This window comes from Pteronotus mesoamericanus, unplaced genomic scaffold, assembly GCF_021234165.1.
Source record: "Pteronotus mesoamericanus isolate MK-2021 breed Mesoamerican mustached bat unplaced genomic scaffold, CSHL_Meso_final contig_78, whole genome shotgun sequence".
NCBI lineage: Eukaryota > Metazoa > Chordata > Mammalia > Chiroptera > Mormoopidae > Pteronotus > Pteronotus mesoamericanus.
Window position 1 is genome coordinate 15151668 of NW_026555258.1, and position 27029 is coordinate 15178696.

The following is a 27029-nucleotide window of genomic DNA, read 5'->3' on the forward strand; positions in this document are numbered from 1 at the left end:
TGCTAATGAGACAGATGATAATGTTACTTTGGAGGGCAGTGCAGGATCAGAACTGCCCTCGCACAGGCAGGGACTCAGATGCAGCCCCACGCACTAGACACATACAACTGACATTTCCCTCCTTCATCCTTCCCTACTTCTTTCTTCTTGGCTCTAGAGGAAGACACTTGCGGGTTCAAATTCTAGATTTCCCTGCCCCATCCCCAAGCCAGCTGCAGAAACTTGGATAAGTTACTCAACCTTGCGAGTCTCAATTCATTTCTCTCTAATCCTGTGAAAGTGAGTCGCTACCTTATAGAGCAGCTAGCAGGTGTAAATGTGCTAAAACAGTGTGAAACTCTGGGTAGAGCTGTAAAGCAATTAGTCTGATAGCCAGGCCATTCACATCGCTCCTGTCATTATTATCAACTCTTGTTATTACAATGATGTTATTGTTCTTAATGTCATTTGTTATGTTTAGTCATTTCTTTCACTCTCTCTCAAATTCCTTTGCTCTTCTTCTCTCATCCTCCCTTCCTTCTTCTCTTGTACTTTCATACCCTCCTTGGCAGGGCCTCCCACTGGGAGACGTCTCTGAGGGTAAACCACAGTCTCAAGCCAGAAAAGCCACCCCCTAGGTTTCCATCAACCTCTGTAAAAATCTAGACACAGGGATGTCACTGAGATCCTACCCTTTCCCAAAAGAATAAGACACAAAGGGGTAGAGCCTTTATCCTGGGGCCCAGCTTCCAGAAGCTGTTTCCTACTTTCTGTGCAAAACTGTTAACAGAGCAAAGGGCAGCCAAGTCATAACTATCACAGGCCTACTATGTGCCAGACCACGTTCTTGATCCTGGGATACACAGCGGTGAACACAGGAAGACAACAACAAAACCCCTCCCTTCGGACAGCTGACATTCTGGAGTGGTGGGGGATCCCTGAAACCCCAGCAGCAGATGAGCCTCTCCATATGTCTTCTCCCCGCTGAACTCACACGGTGGCATGTGCCTCCTCTGTCACATAGGCACAAACCAGGCGCCTTAAGAAGGCCCTGCTCACTCTGATCACCTATTATAATAACAAGGGAATGTAACCTGGCTCATAAGGGAATCATGTAGAGACACTGATTTGTACACTGAAGTCAATCATAAAGTAGACATTACCAGCAGACTGTTTCCAAGAGCATCATCCAAAGAAACCATCAACATTCTCTGAGTATTTTGCAGTAGCCAACCCTGCGCTAAGTACTGGACATACCTAAATGAATAAGGAGCCCTGGTCCTCAGCTGTCACAGGCCACTTGGTATAAAAAGCCACGGACACAGGCAAATGCTAACTCAAAGGCAATGTGTGCTCTGGGCCACTGGATGCTTTCAGAGTGGAGATGTGCTATCATATGAGAGGGCAGCACATGGGCTGGGGTGGTCAGAGGAGACCACAGCGAAGAGGTGCCATTTGAGCTGGACCTTGAGGACAGTTATAAGAGGTGGAGAAGCTGTAATAACTATGTATGGTGTTAGATGGGTACTGGAAAAATCAGGAGAATACTTTGTAAATTCTATGATTGTCTAACCACTACACTGTACACCTGAAACTAACACAAAATAATATTGAATGCTATACACACACACACACATTTTTGGTTAAATTTTAAAAACCATTGAAAAGAAAAAAAAAAAAAACAGGTGGAGAAGTGAATGATGGATGTTCCAGGTAGGAGAAATGGAAACCTCAAAGCAAGTCCGAGGATTGCAAGTTGGCCCATTCTGCCTAGAATGCACCCATAAGGCCATGGGCTGTGAATGAACACTGGTATGGATTATGCAAGGCCCTGCCTGCTAAGGCTATTGGATTTTATTGGCCATGAGAAACAATACAGAAAGCTTCCCAGGTGAGAGATCACTGAGACCAATATTTATTGTGAATTATGGAAAATGTACTCCAAAGGCAAAAATCATTCATTGAGCACATATGCAGACTTAAAAGATTTAAGACATCATCTCACCAAAAGTTTAGTGTGTCCTATCTCACTCTGGGAAAGAGAGAAATATTGTTCTAAACAATGTTGAGAGAGGTGGTGCGGTGTACTAGAAAGTGCGTGGCCTAGCTAACGGGTTAAAATAACTGGATTTGCTCCTGTTCCACTGCTTGGAGTAGGGGATCCTTTGTGAACCTTGGCTTCCCCATCTGTGAAATGGGAACACAACTCCTACTACATAGGTTGGTTATAAGGATTTAATGAAACAACTGAATTGAATGAATTTAGATACCAGGTACTCTATACCAAGCACTGTTCCAAGTGCTTTCTATGTGCTATTTGCTGGAATCTCCACAATCACCACTTGATTTTCCTGTTTTACAGGTGAGGAAACTGAGGCCCAGAGAGGCTCTGTAACTTGCCTGAGATCTCCCTATGGTGGCAGCACTGGGGTGTAATGTACTCTTCCTGTCCGGCAGGAAGCCTGCTACTTCCATGTGGTTACTTAAATTTAAATTAATTAAAAGTTCAGTTCTTCAGCCCTGGCTGGGGAGCTCAGTTGGTTAGACATCATCTCAATAAGCCGCGGTTGTGGGTTCGATCCCTTATCAGAGTACATATAGGAATCAACCGTAAGTTAGAGGAACAGCAAATCAATGTTTCTCTCTCTCCTCCTTTCCTCTCTCTCTCTCTCTCTTCTTTTCCTCTCTCTCTCTAAAATCAATTTTAGGAAGTTTAGTTACTCGGTTTCAGGAGCCACATTTCATGGGTTCAACATAACAGGTGGCTAGAGGCTACTCTACAGGACAGCGCAGGCACAGAACACTTCCGTCCTCACCAGAAGTTCTATTGGACAGCTGACGTGGAGCCTGGGCACTTATTGATACAGTGCTGCCTTCTCTGGAGCATTAAATTCCTGCCCACAGCTCCTGGATGCATGTCAGTTTGTCTGCGTCTTAGCGTTGCACTGAATTGACACTCAACCCCTGGCCCCCTGGCCCCCTGGCCCCAGGCAGCTGGCTGCACTGCTGACCTGGGCATCACTCAGGTCTCATCCACACTCCATACTCCTGCAGGCAGTATCTGACCGGCAAACCAGACCCCTCCCAACCCTATGCCTGTGTCCCAGGATGGAGGAAATGCAGACATCAGCCAAGAGTTCCCTTCCACCAGCTGCATCGATGGGTCCAGGTCGGGAAAGGGTCCCAGGATGCGCAGGAGCCCCCGAGAAGTCTTTGTGGGACCACCCTGGCACAGAAGCATGCCTCTGGGCAGGGACACCTCTCACGTGCCTGCCAGGGCCCATCTCTCTCTGCAAAAGGAACATGCACGAATGTATCTGGGGCCTCCTAGCACTTGGATCTGGCTGAAGAACAAGGAGAGTCTGGAGAAACCCACGGCTGGGGCAGCAGAGAAGGCAGAAGGCCCTTTGTGGTCTGGTTCTATAGCTAACATATCCAGGCTAATATAAAAAGTAAAGATGGGAGCGGGTAGAGAGTGGGGATAGGGGCTTGAAACACACACACACATGCACGCACACACACACACAAACAATATCCCACGCACAGCCAAACCACAACTCCCCTCAAAATCCCATCCTTTGGGCCTGGCTTGAGAAAGTTTACTTGCAGACTTAGAGAAATTGAGCATGTGGTTCTGGGGAGAGAACTCAACACTGTAAAGCAGCGGGCTCAGCAGGCTTGACTGGCTCCCACTTCTTAAGTGCCTCCCGGCCTCAGCGAGCTAACGCTGTTTACATTTTTTACATGTTTCTTGGGTACAGAACATGAAACTAAATTATACAGCAAAGGCCGTGCTGGCTAAACACCAGTGCCCCCACTTGAAACAACAACAATAATTTAAAAAAAGAAAAGGGAAGCAAAGGAAAGAATGAAGAAGGGTCTTAAGGAAGCCCGAGGGAGTGGCAGGGTGGGAGGAAGGGGTCCGGCCCCGAACCTTAGAGAGAAGGGAAAGAAGATGTGGAGAAGAAAGACAGTGCAATGGCAGTAGGTCAGGCATGCGGAAGAGGGAAGACACAGGCCAAGGAATCTTCCCAGAGGGGCCCTGGAGTGGGCTGCGAGGTCTGGGGCTGCTCTCTGCGGGGAACAGGGAAGCAGCTCCAAACCGCAAAGCCTGGCTTCTTCTTGGGCTGCACGTCAGGAGTCAGCGGGCGAGAGAGGTGGAGGCCCTCCCTGCTCCACGTGGCCCCTACCCTGCTCCAGCAATGCATTTTTGCTGCATGACGGGGAATGCTAGGCCCCACCTTTTATCCAGGCTCTCCCTTCCTCTCAATGTACATCCCTCTAAGGTTAACTCCATTTGTCCACGTAGGACAGCGGGCGGCTGACATCTGTCTTTCCTTATTAGAGTACCTATGTCATGTCCCTGTTCCTCCATGCACACCATAGGCAGCTGGAGGGCAGTGGTTGAATTATTCATCTCAACCTCAGCCCACTGCTGAAAGCGATGCTTTGGACATATTGATTCTGAATCCAAATATCAGAACTATTTCATAACACACAGGAGAGGAAGAGGTTTAGGGAAGCTGTTGAACCAAAAGTCAAATCTTAATTAAGTGAAGACCAAGCGTCCCTCAGAGTCTTTCTCTCTGCTTAGATTTCTGTGACCAAAAGAGGATTTCTTTTAAAAAAATCATAGAAATAAAAACAAACGCTATCACTCCTAAGTGGATCTCTCAGTTGCTAAAATATCATAGGCAAAAAAAGCATTACTTTAAAAAAAAAAACCCTCTCATTTGCTATTAGGAGGAAGATGGCATTTCTGGCTCAACTGTCCCATCCTTGGCAAGCACCTGCCATGGAGGTGTTATCACTCCTATCTCATAGTTAAGGAATTGGATAGGGGCCAAGACAACTGGCCTGCCCAAAGTGAAAAGCTGGGGAGTGTGGACCCTAGAACTGAGAACTAGGTTGATCTGATCCTAAATCTTATTTTTGCTTTGAAACTTTCGTCACTCAAGGTTTTCAAGGTCAGCAAATGAATGAAGGAGAGAGGGAACAAGAGAGGGTTGGGAGGAGAGTCCTGTGTTGGGATTCTGAAAAATTTGATAGATTTAAAATCGCTCCCAGCCCAAGGCTCCCTGACAAGTTGAAGGTAGTTATACCAGCTCAGGGGGGCTCCTTTCCGATATGGGCACTATTGTTTTTCACTCTCCTGGAGGGATTTTTGGGTGCTCCACACCAATAAGACAGGCCGTAAGAGGCCATGGGACTTTCTGTTCTGTCTCCTTAGATGACTCGCACATGTGCTCTTGAAAAAATTTTCAGAAACCACCAGGAGAAAGCAGATCCCTTGGGCATTTGAGAAAACTGCTTGGAATCTTCTCTGGCATTTCAGCGTGTTCCCTTCGCCTCTCCTTCCTCCACCAAGGGCAGATGCTGTCCCATTTCACCAGCGAGAAGAGCTGCATGCTTTGCCGAAGACACTTGTGAGGAAGGGACAACCCTTGGAAGCAACCTCGGCATGAGGTGTTGAGTCCAAGAGTTCTCTCTGCCCTGTGCAAGTAACATCATCTACAGCACACTGGAGCATTGCTCATCCATACAAGATTTCTGTGCGTGGCTTTTTCAATGCAATACCAGCAGCGTGGTGTCAGGAAAGTAAATAGAAGACAGGGCTCCACAGAGATGGTTCATCTCCTTGAGACTTCGTTTCTTCGCTATGAGAGAGGGGAAGTGACACTTCTCAGTTCTATAAGGTGCCTCCAACCCCTCGGACAGGACCTGGCAGACAGAGGGTGTTCCGCAGATGCCACTCCTCTTCCTCAAATGAATGCCAGATCCTCCGAGCCCTCGGCTTTAAAGCTCTGAAAACTCCCCATCACATTCAGGAGACAGTCTAAATTAAAGCACTTGAAGGATGTCCCCATTTACCTTCCTAGCTTATGTCTTCTGACTTTCTCGCTATTTCGTATTGGCCTTTTTTTGAATGTCCGCCTGTCTCTCAATTTCTGCAGCCCCCATCTCTCTTTTCTTTCTCCTTCTCTGTATCTCTTGTGTTTCTGTTTCTCTGAGTCTGCCTCTTTCGGTCTCTCCTCTGTTTCTCTCTCTCCCCTCTGCCCCCTTCTTTTTCTGTTTCTCTCTGCCCCTCATCTCTTTCTGTCTCTGTGTTTTTCTCTGTTTCTTTCCCAGTCTGTCTGTCTGTCCCTTTGCCTTTGCTCTTCCATCTGCACTCCTCTCCTATCCCCTATCTTATCCTTCTAGTCCCAGCTTGGCAACCACTCCCATAGGAAATAACTTCCCACTCTCCTCTGGGCTCTCCTGTCCCCTCACTGACTGCACTGTAAGTGTTTCTGGAAGGATTTCTTACCCTTGTGTCCAGAGAACCCAGTGGGTATCTGCTCCCTTCCTCTGGACACGAGGGTGGAGATGACAAATAAACGGTCCTGCTCTCCTGGCTCAGGCTTGGTGGCCATCAAGGGGTACACACATCTTGCCATTTTCTTGCTGACATTTTCGGTTCCCTGTGCATAGCACACGGTTTGTGACAAACCTGTAAACTGAGTAAAGTTTGCTTTTCCCTCTACAATTGTCTTGTGTGTGCTTTTCTTCCCTTTTCTCCCATAACCCAGAAAGAATCAGGCATGCATACAAAATCGAAGAAATCTTTTTTACACTCAGGGGTTGACAACTTGAAACATTTCCGGTGTTTCTCCCGTATTTTCATGCACACACTTTAAGTGACTTTCCGAAGAGGCCACCACTTACCCTGCAAGGATGAGTGCCTACAGGCGGCGACCTAGGCAGCTTCGCAGGAACCGTGGGGAGACACTGAGGGGGCAGGGTGAAGGGGGCGCGTCACGCTTTCCTGGTGTTCCTTGAATGCACACTCTTTACAAAAAGAAGCAAAGTACAGCAGCTGTCCCAGCCTAGTCCCCTGCGTCAGTCACTGGAACAGGCGTGGGCTGCGGCGCCCTGCCCATCAGCCCTGTGTGAACAGGGCGGCCTGCGTCCTGGCTCAGCCCCTGGGAGGGTGAGCCCACAGCTAGTCACTCAGCTCAGAGCCTTGCTGTCCTAATCTGTCAAGTAAGAACAGTGACTCCTATTTTTGCAGCCGTTTTAGGAGGATTCAAAAAAAAAAAAAAAAAAAAAATTGTGGCAGAGCCTGGAGGAACGTGGTAAATGATATTTTTATCATTTGTCCAGGACCTTCTGAAAGTGGGCAAAGGAGTTTTCCGTCCCTGTGCACTGGCTCTCACCGCGGCTGGCCGAGTAAGCTGATAGCGGTGTGGCTTCTTCTTGGGGTAACTCCCTCTGCACCTCACTCTCCTGGGTCTTGGCTGGGATTTCGGGAGGGACACACCCCTCCGGTGAAACAGTAAGCTCTATGAGAGCAGCAAAGCGGCCAGAGCTTCTCTGCAGTTTCTCAGAAAGTCTGGCGGAGTCCGCAGGGACAGGTGCTGACACAACTGAGTTTAATTTCACCAAACATTGACAGAGTGTCTGTACTGAGCGGTCACTGCGGCCAGCTCCGGGGTGGGGGTGTGGAGGGGTGCCTACCATGAGTGACAGAGCGAATTAACCTTGGCACTACCCAATAAGGGGGAAAAGAAAAACAAAACACCCAGTGCTAAGTGTTTTCTTCCGATTTACTTTCTTAATCTCCATCAGGTAGATGCTATCCTTCCCTTTTTCCAGAGGAGGAAGCTGAGCTTCCCAGTCACTTGCTCAAGATGCCCAAGTGATAAGAGAGGCTAGGAGAGCACAGTCCCACGTGCACGGCTTCACCGGTCAGCGCCCCTGCTCCCCACCTGCTCACCTGTCTCACTGTAGGGTACCCATACATTTCTGTTTGATCAGATGAGGAAGTAAACTAAGGCAACACTGCTATAACACAAGACAAGTCATGATTTGTATTCTGCTAGAGGCACAATGTTTTATAGACATGCCAAGAAACAGGTAAAGCAACTCAAAATGAGGTGTCAAAGGACGGATGTACCCACTAATGGGTTGATGCAATATCAAGTCAGAGAATCAGTTAGAAGGAAGCAGAGGTGTCTTGGCCTCTAATGCAGGAATGTCCTGCTCAGACACCAGCTTGGCTGAATACCTCCGGTGGGGGAGCTTTCCCTGCCACAAGGCCTTCCATTCTGCTGTGGAGAGTTCTCATCCTTAGAAAGGTTTTCTTTACGTTGGCCCTGAAACTACTGCCCTGGAAATGCTTTGTCTAAGTTGTACCATTAAAGGATGCACTAAACAGATTGGTTGGGTTGACTGAAGGTCCCTCGTTCCTGGGAGAACACCGCACGTTCCTCTTAGTCTTAGCGTTTCCATTTCTTCCTGAGGCCATTGCAGAAGGAGGAGGGTGACCCCTGGGGGAAGAGGAGACGGGCTTTGGTGGGAGTTTGGGGGCGGGGGCAGAATGCGGGCACACCTGCAGCTCCCGTGGGCAGCCCCTGCAGTGCGGTGCCAGAGGGGCGTGAATCCCGGAGGCAAGAGAAGACCGTGATGAGACCTTTGTAAAAGCACGCTTCAATCAGTCCATTTCTGAGGCTCCCAGGAGAGACAGAACTCGACTCTTTGGGGTCACTGCTATTTTTGTTCTGTCTCAGGGAATTCTTGAATTCCAGCTGGGCCAGGAAGGTGCATGGCCAAAATATCCAAAGAATGTCTCTTATTATAGGATGTTCAGCCCAGTTTGCACAAACCGGGAAGTTCTGATACTCTTGATAACATTCAGGTATACGACGAAATGTTCAGGGGGGGAGTGACTTAGAGCCACCCCAATTTGGAGGCCTTGCTTAAAGAGAACGGAAGAGAGAAATCACAAACTGTAGGAAATGGAGGGCTTTTCCAAAATCAAAAATGAAATTTTAGTCGGTTTTCTAGACCTCCAGCACAACGAGTGTCGCTGCTTTGTTTCTTCCATCAACTCCAGAGCTAGGCACATAGCTCCAAGGGACACCTGTATTTATCATTTCTACAGTATCAGGGAATGACAGCGAGGGACAAAACTGTAGAGAGAAAGGGGGAACTGTCGTCCCCTTGTCACTGCCCAAGTTAATGGATGCCCTAGTAAGCATCAGGAGACCAGGCAATGGGGATGGAAGCAGCCTGACCTCAAAAATGTGGGCGGTGACCATGCATCTGGTAGAGGAAGATTCAAGTCCAGCCCGGGGTCTGCCCAGGGACGCTGACACTGAGATCTCTCCATTTATGATCCTGTCTGCTTGTTTCCCAGTGAGATTTTCCAGCAATCCTGTTCCTTCCGACTGCTGAACAGGACCACTTATTCCTGAGCTTCCACTGTCATCTTCCATGAGATCCTTCTAATCTTAGATTCTCTACTTACGGGCTCTGTGACCTTGAAGAAGCTGCTTTACCTTTCAGTTTCTGCAAGGCAGGTGATCATTCCTAGCTTGAGGAATGACAAGGGGCTTGGCTATGAGATGTATCTGAGTGTCCGGTATGGGGGGTGGTGGATCTGGGTAACCACTGGTCCCCTCCCCCACTGCCGGTATCTGCTTTGGTTCCTCCTCTCTGGAATCAGGCTCCTACAGTGCCTGTTCCTGTAGGGATGTGTCATGGGCGTGTGTGTATGTGTGTGTGTAAAACAGACAGAGACAGAGAGCGAGAAAGGAGGCGGAAGGAGGAGAGTTTAATTGTGTAGAGGGAAGTGCATCTAAGTACCTCCCAACTCCCTCTTTCAAGCTATCAACCACTTCACTGGAGCCCATGACAGGGTGAAAATGAACTATCAGCCTCCTCTAATCATTGCACAAGGTAATGAGGGCCATGGTTATCCTTCGTCCTCCTCGGCTCTGCTGTCGAAAGGAGCTAGTTTCCCCTCCACAAACAGCCTTACTCAGAATTACACAGGCTGTGTGTGTATGTGTACACGTGTGTGTGTGTCCATGACGGGGGCGCTGAGTGTGAATGGTTTCTCGGCATTTGCTTTCAGAGAGGGGCTTCAGGAGACTGCTCGGCAGCCCCTCCAGGCCGCCCTGCTTGGTCCTGCACCCAGCGTGCACGCCGCCGCCACCCCCTCCTGCCAGCGACCCTGTATTCTCTATTCTCCTGCGAGTTGATCTCATTATAGCAAATTTAGTTACAGCTGAAGTCTCCTTGTAACAAAGATTATGTCCAAGCCCAGAGTAATGGAACCTAGTCGATTTCATTAAAATAAAATTGGTTACAATGAATAATTCAATAGGATGATTTTGTTTCCTCATCTCCTCTTTGTAGTACTTATAATGATTTTTTTTAATTGGATTTTTGTTTAGGAAGAGATAATCACCCGTAACTCCTGACAGCCCCCACTCCTTACAAAAGTGGAATAATTGCCCCGTGAAGTCTTTTTCAAATGCTAAGACTGGATAAGTCTTTCTCTCCTTTTCTCACATTAGTAGCAATAACCTTTGGGTGATTTTTAAGCGCAGCTGCTACCTCACTTCTTGCTCATTTGAGTTTGTGAGTGTGTTGATAATTCCCTTGTTTGAATGATGTTTTTTAAACATTTCTAGGAATGGATGCCAATGTTGAATTTGGAATTCCTGGCTCTACTGCCATCCCGCCCTGCCATTCCTGAGCAGGACATTCTCTGTCATAGGGATGTGATCCTTGAACATCTCTTACTGTTGTTCATTTGTATGTAGCATTGTGTATGCATGCGTGTGTGTGCGTGCACATGTGAAGCTAGAGCCAATAAAACACACGTTTCCTGAGCACCTAGTCTTATCTAGTTCTTGTGCTCGAAGGTGAGGGGACAGAAATGGATAAAACTCAAACCAGTTATCAAAGAACCAGCAGCCTAAATGGAGGAGTCAGATACATGATCAGAGTTCATGCAACTGGGTGTGACCAAAGATGAATTCATCAAGTACAGGGGTGGCACAGGGGAGGATGAACCCAAAGCAAGCATGCATGCATGCATTCATTCATTCATTCATGCATTCATTTATTCACCAGCTGGCACTGTATATGAGAAGCATCAGGGAATACTGTGTCCCCATTTCTTTCCACTCTCCTCAAGGCACTTATAAACAAATGCAAATGAATAAATAAAGAATCTAATGAATGCAAACATCAGCAAATAGACAAATGAAAAATGATCAGATGAACGCTATAAAGTAAACATAATAAATGAAGTGTACCCACATCTTGTAACTCATACAATGAGTTTTTACTGGGCCTCAGGTGAAGGTCACATCTCTTTCACCTAGAAACCAGGTCTATTCCCCCTGACCCTGGGTCAGGAAAACAGTATTAGAGAGAAATGGCTAAGAACAGTGAATCATCTACAAGGTCAGCAGGCAGGCTGGCCTCAGAGATGGCCACGGGGCCAGGCGGTCAGAGGCACTGAGTTGTGTCTCAGGGAGATGAGAGTCTCGGAAGAAGGCAGGTGCTTGCTCAGCAGGATAATTGGAAAGAGGGCTCTGGGGACAACACAGCCATCCCTAGAATCACATAAGCTCTGGTGGCCCCAAAACTCTTTCTCCCTCAGCTAAGCCAAAAGTCCTTTGGGGAAGAACCTTGGAACGTAAATAGTGCATTAGGGGACTGGGGAATGAGTCACAGCTCTATAGAGGTGGGAAGGTCCTTGGAGATCATCAAGCTGAACAACTCTCTCATTTAAAGATGAGGGGAAAAAATGGGGCCCAGAGAGGTAGGGAGACTGGTCCAAGGCCACACAGAAAATTCACAGGAGGGTGCTCAAGGAGCGCACAACTTGACACCCCTCACAAAATGTAGGACTCTCCCCAAAGAATGTGTTTGTGTCTTGCCAATTTTCAGTGGTATGTCTAAAATGTAATTCTCTCCCCAAATATGAATTATAATAGGAAGGGACATAGGAGGACACTCGTTACACCTACTACACGGTTGTTCCCTGAGAACATGTCTAATCCCAGGGAAGTAGTACCCATGAGGTTCTAGCCAGATTATACATTTGGCTAGAGAGACGGTCATGTGGCCACATCCAGTGATGCTACCTTTGAGGTGGGAAGAGCAGAGTTAGAATATCTGTAGGAAGTGCCACCCATGGTGGGGGTCTTACCTGGGATGCTGCTGGCTGGCCGATGATGACCCAGCCTGGGCACTGCTGGTCTTGATGGGAAACTGAGACATTGGATGCCCACTGATCCAGGAAGCCCTGGGGTGTGTAGACACCACAGTCCTTGATGCTAGTTTTTTGTTCAAACTCCTCACATACTCCATCACCATCATGGAAATAGCACCGGCTGGGTTCATCTGCAGCAGGGAGACATAGGAGGGAGAGAACAGATAGATATTTACCCTTTGGTATCAGCTATCAGCAGCAGCTGTGGAACTGGACCAGCAGAATCATCAGCACGGTTAAGCCCGTCCTTGATCATCACAATGGATTACTATTCAGCCTTTAAAAAAGCCAGAAATCCTGCCATATGTAACAATATGAATGGACATGGAGGACTTTATCATAAGTGAAATAAGCCAGTCACAAAAGGATATATGCACACTCTATGATTCCACATATATGATAGGCATAAAATAGTCAAACTTACAGAAGGAGAAAGTAGAATGGCATTTGCCAGGGGCTGGGTGGACGGGAAATGAAGAATTACTCTTCAATGGATATAAAATTTCCATTATACAAGATGATTAAGTTCTAGAGATCTGCTGAACAACACTGTGCTTATTTAGTTAATAATGCTGTACTGTGCACCTAAAATTTTGTTAAGAGTGTAGATCTTATGTGTGTTTTACTACACACACACACACACACACACACACACACAGCTCACAAACACTTCTACTTTCATTACTGCAAATAAGCCCACAGCAACCTAGTGTGGAAGGTATTATTATTTTAATTTTAATTTTAGTCTTTCAGATTAGGAAAACAAGATCTCATGTGTTGTTAATAATTTGCCCAAGATCACACAGTGTGTTAACGCTGGATCCTGGTTTCAAACACAGGCTTTTACTTTCCAAGTTCTGGGTATCACACTTAACACGTATCACGCTACATAGTGTACATCCTTTGAAAGACCATGAGCTCCTCGAAATCTAGTCCTTATCCAGTGTCTTAGGTGACCAGATAATTTATCATCCACACTATTGTACTTTGAGAGTAATAGAGATTCCACGAGAGCTGTTCCAGGCAATAGGCACACACCCTGGGAAAAGCTGGGTTTCCCAGGCAAATCAGAGCATATGGTCACCCTAAGGACACTGCCTGATCTAGGACATCCTTCCCATCTTTCCTCTAGAATTATGGGGTGGAGCCCCATTTCAAACCAAGATTTGGCTCCTCTTGCTCATGATATTTGATTAACTTTGCATAATTATCTTCCCTGCTCAGCCTCTGGCCTCCCACCCATAATATCAAAATGACTGGCCCAGCCAGGACGACCTCTCAGGACAGCCATAGAACTCACACAGAAAATGGACATAAACAAGCTTTGCACACTCTAAAATAGTTACCTTAATCTTCTAGGGGGTGAACTTATTTCTAAGTGACAGAATCGAATCAGCTTGTGAAATAAGTACTCATTTGAAACACTTTCAAGAGGCATTTCCTACAACAGAAAGAGCCCGAGACAGATGGAAATAAGGCTTGGATTTCTAGGATACTGACTATCTGCAGAAGGAGTCACTGGATTTAGGGGCGGCAGAATGTTGAGCCCCTTCCAAGCTCCAAAATCCCTTGTTTATTTCTGCAAACAGTTTACATAGTGAAATACTATCAAAAGAGCCAGAATAAATCAATTCATTATAATTCAATTATTTAAGGATGAGTCGGAGCCAGCTGAGGACTCCAGTGACCAGTAGCATGCCTGGCAGTTCAACATGGAAAGAACACAGGCTCAGCACTCCTCAGGAGCTCCAGTGTCCTGGTGAACGTGGCCAACTGACATGTAATAAAAGTTAGGCCCAACCCAAGAGTGACCAGCCGTCAACCCAGACTTTACTCCTTAGAAACCAATAAAAGGAATTTTGAAGAAGCACAGGTTTTGGCATTAGACAAAGCCAGTTTCAAATCCAAACTCTCTCATATATAAGCTGTTATTTTATAACATTTTTTAAAATAAAATAACAGTTTATATATGATTGAAATAAAATAACGTAACTTGTCTGAACTTCATTTCCCTCATTCAAAAAATAAAAATAAAAATATACATGGAGAAAATATTTGCCCAGTGTTGTCGCAGTGGTGTCCTGAGACAGTGTGTACAACGCCAGCCCTGTGCCCATGTTATCTGGTGGAACACTAAAAGCCACTGGAGGTAAGGCATCTTCAGGGCCAGAAGTAGAAGCCTGGTCTTTCACACCTAGCAGAGAGGTTCTCCCTGGTGCGCCCCCACCTCCCCACCCCCCGCCCCGCCACATGCCATATCTACAGAATAATGAAAGCACAGCCTCTTGCTGATAAGATTACAGAGTTGCCTGACTTTTGGTAATACCTTTCTCCTCTTCCAATATGAAGACAAGCAGGCTAAGATTATAATAAGATCATAGAAGATCTATTCTCTGAGATGACTTAACTTACACCCTTATCAAAGAGACCTCAGGGTGTCAGGAACTGTGGCTAGAGTTGAGCTCTCATGAAGGCTAATTTATTCCCTGATTATGTTTAAGACTTTAGTGTATCTGTCTGCCTGGAATCAGCGAAACCTGGAAAAGGAGGAGAGAAAGAGGTAAATATAGATAGGTAAATAGGTACCTAAATAGATAGATGGTTAATATATAGAGAGACTGGTAGAGACAGAATTAAAAGAGAGATAGGAGATAGAGCTAAAGAGAAGGAGAAAGACAGAGAGGAGAGGGAAGATGCCTGGTTTCTGTCCCAAGATTTTGCTGACAAAGTTATTCTGAGCTCCTTTTTTTGAATAACATCCTTGGACTCTGCTCTTCAGTTTCTCTTGCTGGAGTCTAAGGGGCCCTTCGGCTCCATCTGCCAGTCTTCATCTGGGACTTCTCTGTCCTCTCTACTCCCATGTCCCACACACTGAAGGGAACATGGTGAGGAACGGAATACAAACGTGTGGTCAGGAAAAACAAAGACAGCGACAATGAAACAGTAGAACAAAACCGGCCTTCCTGTTTTCATTACATCCATTTGCTTGGTGCTTCTTGAATGCTTTATGCTTGGAGCCAAGTGGATGGTGGTGAAAAGAAGCTGAAATCCAATGATGGCCGCGCCACCTGCCTTCCGTGTAGTAGCTCCGTAACACTGATAATAACGCATCTCAGTTGGAGGGGTACTGTGAAAACCTGTTAGGGTCTCCATAAGTATCGGGTGAATGAACGAATGACTAAAAGCTGGCACCTCTGATGTATATTGTCTTGTCCAAATATAGTTTCAACACTTCACTCTTTGAAAAGTTTTGTGTTGTTTTGTTTTGTTTTACACTGGGTTAGGGCAAAGGGAACACTGTTGAGAGGTGAGTGGGGACTGATGTACAGTGGGGTTGCACTGGGCAGTTTGGTTTCTCCATCTCAGCCCATCCTCTCCTAACATAAGGGAACTCCTCAATTCAGTTTCCTTCCCTTTCATGTGGTGACACATTTAGAAATTTGCTCTATCCAGCCAGGAGTCTTCATGTTGTTTTATTCAGCAAGCCAAAACTTGTTATTGCTTCAGGAACTTGCACACGCTGTTTAGCAGGAATACTTTTTCCTTGGGTTTTCTCACAATCTCTTCCTTTCCATCATTTATGGTTCAGTTCAAACATAACTTCCTCAAAGAACAACCCCGTCTACTCACACAATAAGCTCACATCTCATTCCCCACCCCCATTAGAGAGCAGTGTACCCGCATATTTTATTCCCTTCACAGTATTTTTCACGGTCTAAAAATAAATTTTTATTTTTGATTGTTTCCTCCCCCAATATGACATAAGTTTTATGGAAGCATGTCTGAAAGTACGCCTCCTTCTTTAGGATCAAGAAAACTGCCTTGCCATATTGTGACTGATATTTAAGAATAAATGAATAAATGAATGAATATGTTCAGCTCTTAGACTGAGATATTTCTGGGCTGGACCCAGTCTTACCCCTATTTACATCCCTAATGCTTAGAACAATGCTAATCTCATAGCAGGTACTCAGTAAAAAATGACTTAACAAAGCTCTTTCGGCATTTCAGAATGTTACTGACTGTATTGAAGATGTCTTCAACCTGATATGAATCTGCTTCAGCAGATTGTACTATAGAAAAATTTTTAATGAAATTATTAATTAGAATCAGACCACATTACAAATTCAAGCACATATTAGGTGAAAAAATCCAATTCTATCTAAACTACCCTGTAATATTTTTTCCTGTGAGACATTGTGACTCACCATCTGTCCTAAATATTCTTTTATTTTCTTTCTTAACTGAATTTGCAAAGAAATGGAATATCTAGGTAAAAAAAATGTGCTGCATACTAGACTGAAATTTAATAAAGAGATTTGATGGTCTTATGAATTGGAACCTGAAATACATTTACCTCACCTTGAATTTAGTGTAGTTATTTGAATAGCCTAAAAAGATTATAAGCAAAGATAGTGATCCTAATAAATGACAATACATTCAATAGAAAAGAATGTTCAAAACCCTGATTGGTTTTTAGATGGGTCTCTTTTGGGCTCAGGTATAATCTCCTGATAGGGATGAGGGGGTAAAATTCAGCACCACAATGAATTCTATAGCGGCCACAAAACAAGACAGGCATTCCGAGCATGACCAGGAGGGAGAGCAATACCTAGGATGCAAAGGGCTTTAAAAGTATGAGCAGGAAATAAAAGGAGATTTGTCTTGGGTAATATAAGTTCGTAATATATGAAGATAAACAACTGAAACATTCATATGCAGAAGAGCATGTAAAAGTGACGAAAAGAGTGATAAAAGATAGCAAACCACATATAGAGCATCAGTGGTTTTAATGTGATCTCAATACCCTCAAAATAAATCAATATATAAATAGGTAGAAAGGAAGGAAGGAAGGAAGGAAGGGGAGAAAAAACAGTGAGACCCTGTCTCAAAGCAGCAGCTTGGTCAGGAGGACTGGAGTCTAGAGTAGATGCCCTCTAATCCATCCACGGCTTTGGACAAGTCATCTCCCTCTCTGGGCTGCAATTTCCCCTTCTGTAGACAAAGAGAGTTAAATCTGGTAGCTTTATGATCTCCTTCAATTAATTCACTCTAAACCATATTTGGTTCTTGGTGTATTTTTTTCCTTTAATCATTAAACCAGCCTTTTTTTTTGCCCCCAGTCAGGAGATGTGAAAACGTGATCAGCAAAATGAAGACTGAGAAGGATGCAGATGAAACCATTCTGAAAAACACAGGACTATAAAGAAAAGTAAACGGAACAGGAGGCAGGAAATCAAAATTTGAAGCTCAGCTCTGTCACTGACTTACTCTTTGTTACTGGGCAACACACATCATCATCATTCTGGGTTCCACTGTTTTTGTCTATTAAAAATATGACAAAGTTACCTTTCCTACCCACTTTAGAAAGTGGCTGTAAGGATCAAGTAAAATAATGTTATGGAACATACTCAAACATGGTGTTGTTTTTCACATATTTTTTTATCACAGCTACAATCTAAAACTCATCTCCCAAATCATCAAATGGCTTTTTCAACTCATTGTTAAGTCTCAGCTTAACCATCAGCTGCCTGGTGAGACCTTTTCTAACTGTACTATTTTCACTGCCGCCTCTCTCTCCCCCTCACTGGTCTATTTTACTTTTTACATAGCATTATATTGCTTCTTCAAAAGTTTATTTGAGCATTGCATTTGTTCTAAAACAAAATAGCAGCTTCATGAGAGCAGAAGCGTAGGCTATTTTGCTCAATATTGCATTCCAATTCCAGGACAGAGGAGACGATCAGAAAGTATTTGCTGAATGAGTGAATGAATGAGGGTTTAGTCCTGTGAGGGTTTTAGAATTGATCTAGTCCTCATGCTTCATTTTGCAAATATCACAACTGAGATTCAGAAAGGTTAAGTCGCTTGTTGAATGCTGCACAGTTAATGATTATAGGGCAAGGGTTTTGGTTGACTAAATAAGGCTCATTTTATAAATATTGGAAGTATGCAATATCAAATAGGAATAGGTCTGTGCAAAATACATGCATGTGAGCATAAAGAGAAACAGCACTTTCAGGGATAAGTCAGTGCACATACATGTGTGTATCTATTCTTCAGTTCAGTAAAGGCAAGCTGCCCATCCGTCTGCTAAGGCATCCTTAAGTTTCCAGAGACTTTTGGACAAGTGAGTGCTATGTTAAGAGTGGCCCAGGAGTCCAGGATGAATCAGGGCACCCTGTGAAAACCAAGCCAGTTACCCCTGTTTGGCATAGCTGGTTGCGACTAGGGTGACCGCAGTGTGGGGGAATCTTGGAAGGGTTTCTATGCAAGAAACTGGAGTGTCAAAATGGACCCCCCCACCCTGCACTCAGATTAGCAAGGCCCACCAGGAAGTCTGTCCTCCTGCCACATGGCTCAGACAAGTCCAAAGGATGAGGCATTCAAGCCACAGTGCCCTCCATCTCCACGTCGGCGGTACATGCTGCAGTGCTCTGAAGAGCAGGAGTCGAGTCCATGGGCAGGATGCACAGGACTCAGGGGAGTGTTCTGTCTCACATCATGAATGGGCTGCTCTTCTGTGCTCGAAGAGGATTTTATGTTCATTTGAATCCATGTGCCCTTTGATGTGTGTTGTTAAACTGTATTTTGTTCTTACATGAAGGTAAGCCTATGTCTCTCTCTTCCCAATAAGGAAAGAAGGTGAAGGAAAGCTAGAAGGAAGGGAGGAAGAAAAAGAGAAAGGAAAAAAAAAAAAAAGAAGAAAGGAAAGGAGGGAAAAATTGGTCTTAAATCTTAAGAGTTAACTTGGAACATCTGACATCAATCAGAACCACTATTTTAATCAGAGATGATAAGGGTGAATAAAAATTGTTCATATTTTTAAAAAAAAGTTCTAAGGATTGTGATCCATCTAAGTTGTTTCCACCAAGTGGAGGTGTTTGTCCAAACGAGAGCCTGAGATTGCAGACTGGATTACTGACTGTAGATGCCAGAATAGAGGTCCGAGGAGTGTCCCCTGGTCCTAGAGATGGCTGGGCAGATCATTTCTAAGCCTCTGATAACCTTTGGGGCCCAGGATGGGCACCGCCACTAAGCAATGCTCACAGAGGTACGGGAGTGCTTAACCTAAAGAAGAGGAGGCTAAGAGGAGGCTCAAAGGAACATGGTACAGAACTCTTCTACCAAACTACGGCTGGTCTGAAAATGGAATTGGTCTGAGTAAGTCAGAAGATAAGGGTTCTTCATTCAGCATTTTTCGACAGAGGCTTGATGACGGTTGACAAGAGCACATCTGGTCCCTGCCTGCTTCTGCAGCCTGCTCTTGCTCTTGCAATTCAGTCTCCGCTGCAGGGAGGCTGAAATTGTGTCCACTTCCTGAATGTACCTTATTCCCTCTCACCTCCCCACCTCTGCAGATGCTGCCCCCAAACTCCCAGCCCCGCTTTTCCTGAGATGAGCACTGCAGCATGTGCTCATCCTTTATCCACAGTTTTAATCAGACATTCCTCTGGAAAATCTCTCTGGCAATCTACCCCAAAAGGTCTACTTGCCCCTTTCTGTGTTTTCCCAAAGCATCATCTAATTCCCCAATTAAAATTATGGCTCCCATGTAATAAGTATATGCAAAATGAGTAACTGGATGATGTGGCCCATGCCAAGCACTATGATGAGTGCTTTCAGTATGTAATGTCATTTAATCCTATAAGAACACTATGTCTTTGGTTTTGTTATCCCCATTTAACAGACACGGAAAGTGATATTGAAAGAGGTTCATATATCGAAAATAAAATCCCGATCAGTTTGATTCTCAAATCCACTCCCTTCCATCCACCCATGCTGCCTATTTACATCTTTTGAGTGCGGATGTGGATACCGAGGGGGGATCTGGTGGGACAGCTGATCTGGTCCTCTCCAAGACACCCTGCAGTTCTGCAGTACTTGGGGGTTCCAGGGTCTGATGGAGCTGTGGTCACACCCCTGTTCTCCGCAAATGAGCGGGGTGTCCGTGAGCAGCTCCCTTTATCTCTGAGCCCCAGCTAGCTCTTCGGCAAGCTGGGGAAGGAATGACTGTCTTCCCAGATGTTAGAGGGATGAAATGAGAAGGTGTATAGAAAAGGCCTAGCACGGTGCCCAGTGTGAACAAAGGTTCTATAAAAGATACAGGAGTCTCCTTTTCCCTAAAGGAAGTCATCTGTCTCGGCTACCTTGTGCTGGTTAAACTGCACAGGCTCAGTAACTCACACTCCGGTGAAATGCTTTTCATTCTGTTAGAGTGGAATCCGAGTTTTTGTTGGCAAGTGATTGAATAGGCAGGGGCCCAGCCTCCAGGCCCACAGTCCATTAGGGGAGCTGCTAGGGGAGCTGGGGAACCTTCAGCTCAAGTACTCCCTTCAGAGGCAGTACTTACAAAGCCATCAATTTCCTTAACAAAGAGCAGTGGCTTAAATGCCCCTTAAAGCACTGTTATTTACACAGTTATCCACTTCCTTTTGAATTCTCTGCCTGGGGGGTGGCCTACCTGCCTTCCTTTCCAGCTAGCAGTTAATTAGGCTCTGTTCCCAAGAGGAAGCTAGCTGGGACTGGGACTTCATCTTGTAAGCAGCTCAATTTGGGGTTATCAGAGAGTTCTGTGGGATGATTTAAGCGGCCACCAGCGTCACTGGTTCTGCCCACCCATTCTGACATCGTAAAATGTTTGGACCATGTCAGAGTTGTGTCAATGGTCAGTATTGAGAAAGAGGAGGAGAGTTACCATTCGAGGCTATCTCCCCGTAACAGGAAGGTAAGATCAGACTAAAGGGGCCCCCCCACCCTGGTCCGTAGCAGAACTGGGATTTGAACACAAGCGACCCAGTTCAGAAGCCTGAGCAAGAAACCGGCACTCGCAGCCGCGGCTGGAATCAAGATGTCTGCCTGAGATGGCAGCTGAGGGGTGGAAAGTATGCGGTTCAAACTGAGGCTCCTCTGACTCTCAAGACCCACGGAGCCTGACTACATTTTGTTGCCTGAAAAGTAAAACTTAAGGAAGTTATCCTTAAGAAACACCCCTTTAGAAATATATCCTTCCTTCATTTGTAGTCTGTATTTATTGAGCCACAAATTATTTACCATGTCCTGGACTAAACCCTGGGAATCAGATGACTTAACGTGGGTCTCAGCCCGGCAAGGGGCTCCGGGTCTTGTGAGAGGGACACGTAAGAAAATGATTTGCTCTGAGGTACAAGATGCTGTGGGAGCACAGAGGAGGGACCGGGACCCACCCCCACCCCCACCCCCAACCCCAACTCAATCTTACCTAGAGCTGGATGGCTTCCTTTAGGAGGTAGAGGGGCTGAATCGCTGAGGAGGAAGAACTGGTGGGGTTACACCCCAGGCAGGAGAACTCAGAGAGCAAATGAAAGGAAGCTCCAAGCAGGTCGGCAGGTGTAATGCCCAGAAGATTCTGAAGCATAAGGTGCACATGACTTGATGCCATAGTAAGGAATTTAAATTTATCTCCAAGGCAACGTGGAGCCACTTTACACTTTCTAAGGGAGAGGGGCAAAATGACATCTGCATTTTCTGAAGCTTGTTGTGACTCTACAGGAGGACAGCAGGGACAAAAAAGAGGGGGGGACCATAACCTGTGTGAGTTCTCCTGCAATAGTCCAAGCAGGAGCTGAAACGGGGAAGGGGGCTCATGAAGAGCAATAAAGGCGGGGAGGGAGAAGAGGGACAGCTTCGTGGGGGAAATGTTTTCAAAGTGAAGTGGGACATGACAGAGATGGAAGAGTTAAGGATGTTTCCCAAGCTTCTCCTGCAAGTGTCTGGTTGGCTAGTGGCGCCACCAGTCGAGGCTGAGAAGAACAGGAGCTGCAGCCATCTGGGGAGAGAAGTGCTGAGCCTTCTACCAGACATGTTGCTTGTGAGCGCCTGTGGGGCGTCCCATGGACCGCCTAGATGAACAGGTCTGCGGGGCCTGCGAAGGGCCCCGGACTGAAGACCGAGATTTGGGAGCCTTTGGTTTTAAGTGATGGGTTCAGGGAGAGAGCGCGCGATGGAAAGCGGGCCCCGTATGGAATTTAGAAAAGAGCTAATATTGAAAGGACAGGCAGAAGGTCTGTGTAGGCGTGGCCAGGGAGGATAAGGAAATCTGGAAGAAGACAAGACTTCAGAGGTTCCGGAAGTTCGGAATTTCAAGAAAGAGCCAGGTAAGCTGAAGGAGAATAATATTAAAATCTGTGTATTGAATCATGCTGTTTAATAGAATGCCTTTTATGGCTTCCTGAATAATGTTTCTCAGCTTTCTGCTTGTTCTCTTTCCGAGACAGGGGGTTCTCTGCCTGTGAATAAGAACTACACTATTATTATTAAAATCAGTATTTCTTGGTTGCTTTCTGAAAGACAGACACTGTCCCAAGCACAGGAGATCTGCCATCCTCAATGCCTGGCATGGACCGATAAAAGACACTCACTACATATGTGATGAATAGATTCATAGGTGAAAGAATACATCGTAGCTATCCTATGGAGTAGAAAACATCACTCCCATTTCTCAGATGGAAAAAGGTGTTTGGGCGGCCAAGCCTGACCCCCTGAGCGTCTGGGTCCGGTTCATGGGCTTCTCTGCCTCTCGCCATTTAGGAGTTTTCTTGGCAAAAGGCACGAAGGCAAATGGGAAAGTCCAGGGCTTTCAGACTCTTGTGCAGCCTTCTCATTTGGCAATGAGGCTGACCTCGCGTTGTGCACATGGTTTTGGACTCCTGCGCTCAGAGACCAGCTCTAACCAGGACCTTTTACAGTCTTGCCAATGGCAGTTGAAAAATTGAGTTCCATCTTATGGAGAATTTGGGCTGGGTTTCTGATGGGTGTTGAAAGCCAACATCGCACCGATTTCTCTTCAGGTGGGTTTGCCAACAGTACTTTGTGGGCCCTTGAAGAGTACCCTGCTGCGGGGAGGTGGACATTCACACATTGCTCCTAGCCTGCGTGCCATCCTGGACCTTTATAGCGGCAGAGCGCAGCACTTGGTCTGACTGAGCCCAGCTGTCTAGGAAGCTGGCACAGACTCCCCCAGCCGCCACCAGGGGCTTCCCCACTCCTCCTGGTGTCCCCTCACACCAACCCCTGCGTATCCTTAGTGACCAATGACCTCTGAAGTCTCCAATGAAGGGCTTCTTCTGGTCCTGAGGACCTCTCCCATCTGCGTTCTGCCCAGCACGGAGCTCTGCATGCAGCAGGTGCTTCGAATGGACAGCTGGTGTGAGACTGGCCTCAGTTATCTTTGCAGGACCCCATCGCTGAGATCAGAGGACAGCGAGGGTAACCCTAGAGCTCGTGAGCAGGGCTGCAGGCACCTGGCATGGACTCTTTTACATTTCTGCCTGGCAAATTAAAATGGAAAGGCCTTAAAAATTATTATAATTTCAGATTTGCTTTATCTTAATTTCTCCTTGGTATTTAATCAGTAGCAGCGAAGAAAGAAGAAAAAGTCGCTTTTAGTTTCTCCCTCTGTTAAGTAGTTAATGATCTGTAAACAAACACTTCAGACAGTGTTTCTTAAAGAGACCCTGGGATCTTTTTGTTTTGTGGAGGTTCCTTTTGCACAGTCTATTGTTTCCCCTTCTCATTGTATGTTTAGCTCTGGAGAGTACACCTAAAAAAAAATTAGATAACCTTAATGATCAAGAGGTAGCATAAATTAGTAGTTCAGCTCGATGGTTTAAGAGCCAGACTTCTTGAGCCAGAATCCCTTACTGGGCACCTTGAGTAAATTACTTAACATCTCTGTGCTTTTTCTTTCCCTATAAAGCTGCAAAAATATTAAAACTACCTCATAAGGTCAATGCAATTAATCCAAAGAGTTAATAGCAAAAAAAAGGGGGGGGGATTAAATTAATTAGGCTAATAACAAGCTATTTCTACTACTCTGACTATTGTTTGTGATGATGAGATGGACGAGGGATAGAAATCGATATACATATCTCATCACTCCAACTTGCTCTGAAGGTCTGGTATTTGGGAGGACGACTCTGGCTCCTCCCATTTTGGAGTTAGGCAGATCTAAGTTCAGATCCCAGCTCTGCCACTCAATCACCTACTCTGAAAAAGCCATTTCATCTGTTCAAGTCTCAGTTTCTTCTTGTGTCGTAGGCAGGTAACAAGCCCCACCTTCCTGCAGTCTTGTCAAGGTCAAGAGAGGAGAGTCAACTGGCTATGGGCCCAGCATGGGACGTGGCAGTCACCAAGGTTTGTTTCCTCTTATGGTGGTTTCCCAGCTCCGTAAACATTTACTGAATGGAGGCTACTTTCTCAAAAGTTACTTAAGCATGTGGGGGCTCTGTTGTGTTATCTGGAAAGTGGTGCTACTAATGCCGGGTTGCCGGGGATGCTGTGAACTCAAAATGAGACAACGCAGCAGGTTCTCCATAAACATGAACACAATCTCTTCTACATGGGGTTGGGAGGTGGGGCAGGGTGCTTCCCCAGGCTGTAGGTGCTACGTTGCCTGGACTCCTCTGGCCACTCTTTTCTGCCACACAGTGCCATTTGGTTCAGTGCACCAGACAATGACTGGCTTGAGCTGGACGCTGGGGACACAGGGATGGACAGGATGACAGCTTCCCTCAAGGGCGAGGAAAGCTGGTGGGTAAACGGAAACTGTGGGGAGCCACCACCGTTCAGGCCGTGCTGCTCCCAGCCCAGGAGCGAGCTGGGTGAGGTGAGAGCCTCACCTCTGTCTCTCTCATCTGCCCTGATTGCTCCCTAACTGCACATTCTTTCACCCACCTCCATACTCACGCATCGCTGCCAGCAGCTAGTTAGCAACTTTTTCTGTCCAGGGCCAGAGAGTAAATATTCTGGCTTCGCAGGGCCATACAAGGTCTCTGCTGGAACCACTCAGCTCTGTCTTTGTAGTGGCCAACATCTAAATTAAGGGGTATAGTTCTCTTCCGATCAAACTTCCTCTACCCACACAGGCTGGGTTTGGCCAGGATAGTAGCTTTCTGCTCCCTGGTCTATGCAAAAGTGTACTTGCCTATTGTGCCCAGCACAGGGTTTGGCACTGAGTACAGAACGCACACGGAAAATTCACCTTCGTCTCCTTCCATACCGTGAGCAAGCCTCCCTGTGGCCTTCAAGGACCTGAAGGATTAGAGCCCACAAGGCTCCAGCCTCTTCCCTCTCTCTCCTTCACTACCATCCGGCCATGCTGACTTTCTTTGACCTCCTCAAAAGCCCCTTCCCGCCTGGAGGATTTAATGGTCTGAACTTCTTGCAGTCCTCACTCCGTCACCCTGCTCCACCTCTCTCTCATTTGTCCACTTCCTATTCAGCCTTCAAGCCTCAGGTTAAATGTCATGTCTTCAAAGAGGCCTGTCCTGACCCCTCAGTGTAAAGGAGGGCCTTCACTTCTACACCTCTGAGTAGTTCCACTTAGTGGCATTGTCAACGACTGTTTTTCAGTAATGACTAGTGTCATTTCCCTGGCCTCCCTGGCTCACCACTACTTTCCTTGTAGCTAGCACAGTGCTCGGCACCCAGCAGGCATCGATATCTGTGTGCATGGGTGACATGATGTGCCCCAGCAGCCAGTTTGCACCATCTTCCCTCTGGTTCTGAAGGCCTATGTTAGAGCACCAAGTGGATAGGTTCTGCAGGTTAGGGCAGTGGGGTTTCACATCATCCTGACTGCCTATCCATCATCTTATTTTAAGCATATTACTTTTCTCCAAAAAAAAAAAAAAAAAAAAAAAAGGATACAATTAGGTCTATATCCCTCACTTGCTTAATATTTCAATTTCCCTCAGGGCACACTCCCTTCAAGTGGAGATCACACTCATGAATATTAAATGTCTCTTCCAACCCAACATGGTCCCCAAGAAAGAGCGGAGAGCCAGGAGCGAGGAAAAGGCCCCAACACCTGGCACAGCAAGGCACACGCATGTGCAGGCAGGTTTCTGGTCAGTTTGAATGCCACAAAGAAGCCCTTGTTCTTGGCTACCCAGATTCACCTGCCTTGGACTGGAGCTGCCTTTCAAAGGCACACATCAAAGTTTGATCTCGATTCCTCGAATTCAGGCAAACTCCAAGTCCTTCTGAGGCTGACCCCTCCCTGAGAGTCAGGAAGCCGGCCCGGGCTGAAGGCTAGAATTGCTCCCTTCTGGCGTCAGAGGCCCTCCTGTTTCTTTTCATTCCAGCCTGGCCTCTCTGTGGGGTAGGCCTCCCGGGTTTCCAAAGGAGGTGGTAAGCCGAGGTCTGAGGCTGGATGGCAAGCTTGATCCTAACAGGGGCTGACTCGAGGGTGTTTGAATGCATCCACCAGACCTCCCGGTAGAGGACTTCAGATCTTTGGTCCTGCCCCGCATGGCAGTCTTCCACCCCATCGCCTCCTTTTCCTGCGCCTTTGTCCCCTCGGTGACCCCCTTTGACCCTCTGGGTTAAAGGAATTCCTTTCTCCTCCCCAAGCCCTCATTTCTTTTAAAATGCGCAGTTTAAAAACAATAATGATCTGGGATTTAAATTCTAGAAGTCAGAGCTGAAAGGGCCCTGGGAGCTCATCTAGTTTACCCCCATCCCTTTATATTTGGGGAAACCAAGATCAAGGGGTCTCAGTCACTTTGCATAAGGTCCAGCCACATTTTAATGGCAGGTTCCGGTTCAGGACCATTTTTGCCAGGAATGGAGTGGCACCTTGACTCACTCACAGTTGAGATGGTAAATGCAAATGGGGGAGATGAAGTGGTATTAACTCATGTTTCTGCGAGTGCACTAACTGCCATGCACGGTGCTAAACACTCTATAGAACTTATTTCCTTCTTTCTCTAAGCAGAACAAGGTATTACAATTATGTCCATTTTTTAGAAGAGAAGACTGACACAGATACCCAAGATGACACAGGAAGTAATGAATAGACATATCACTACCAACGGACACTTGAACTCCTCTGTCTCTACCTGATGCATTGTGATTAAGTGCCAGACTCCCCTTATGCTAAAAAACAATATGGCTACTGTCAGAGGAGGCTGAGCTGTTACAAATGAAAATACAGCCCAAAACACAGAAGGGC

General features: G+C 46.2%; 1 protein-coding gene across 1 annotated transcript in view; it reads right to left on the bottom strand.

Moving 5' to 3' along the window:
* The window catches only part of PAPPA (pappalysin 1), a 216246-nt gene that overhangs the window by 77027 nt on the left and 112190 nt on the right, over positions 1 to 27029 (bottom strand). The window contains exon 10 of the mRNA XM_054584482.1: positions 11972 to 12165. Coding sequence (XP_054440457.1) covers positions 11972 to 12165 — 194 coding nt within the window. The remainder of the gene's footprint in view (positions 1 to 11971; positions 12166 to 27029) is intronic.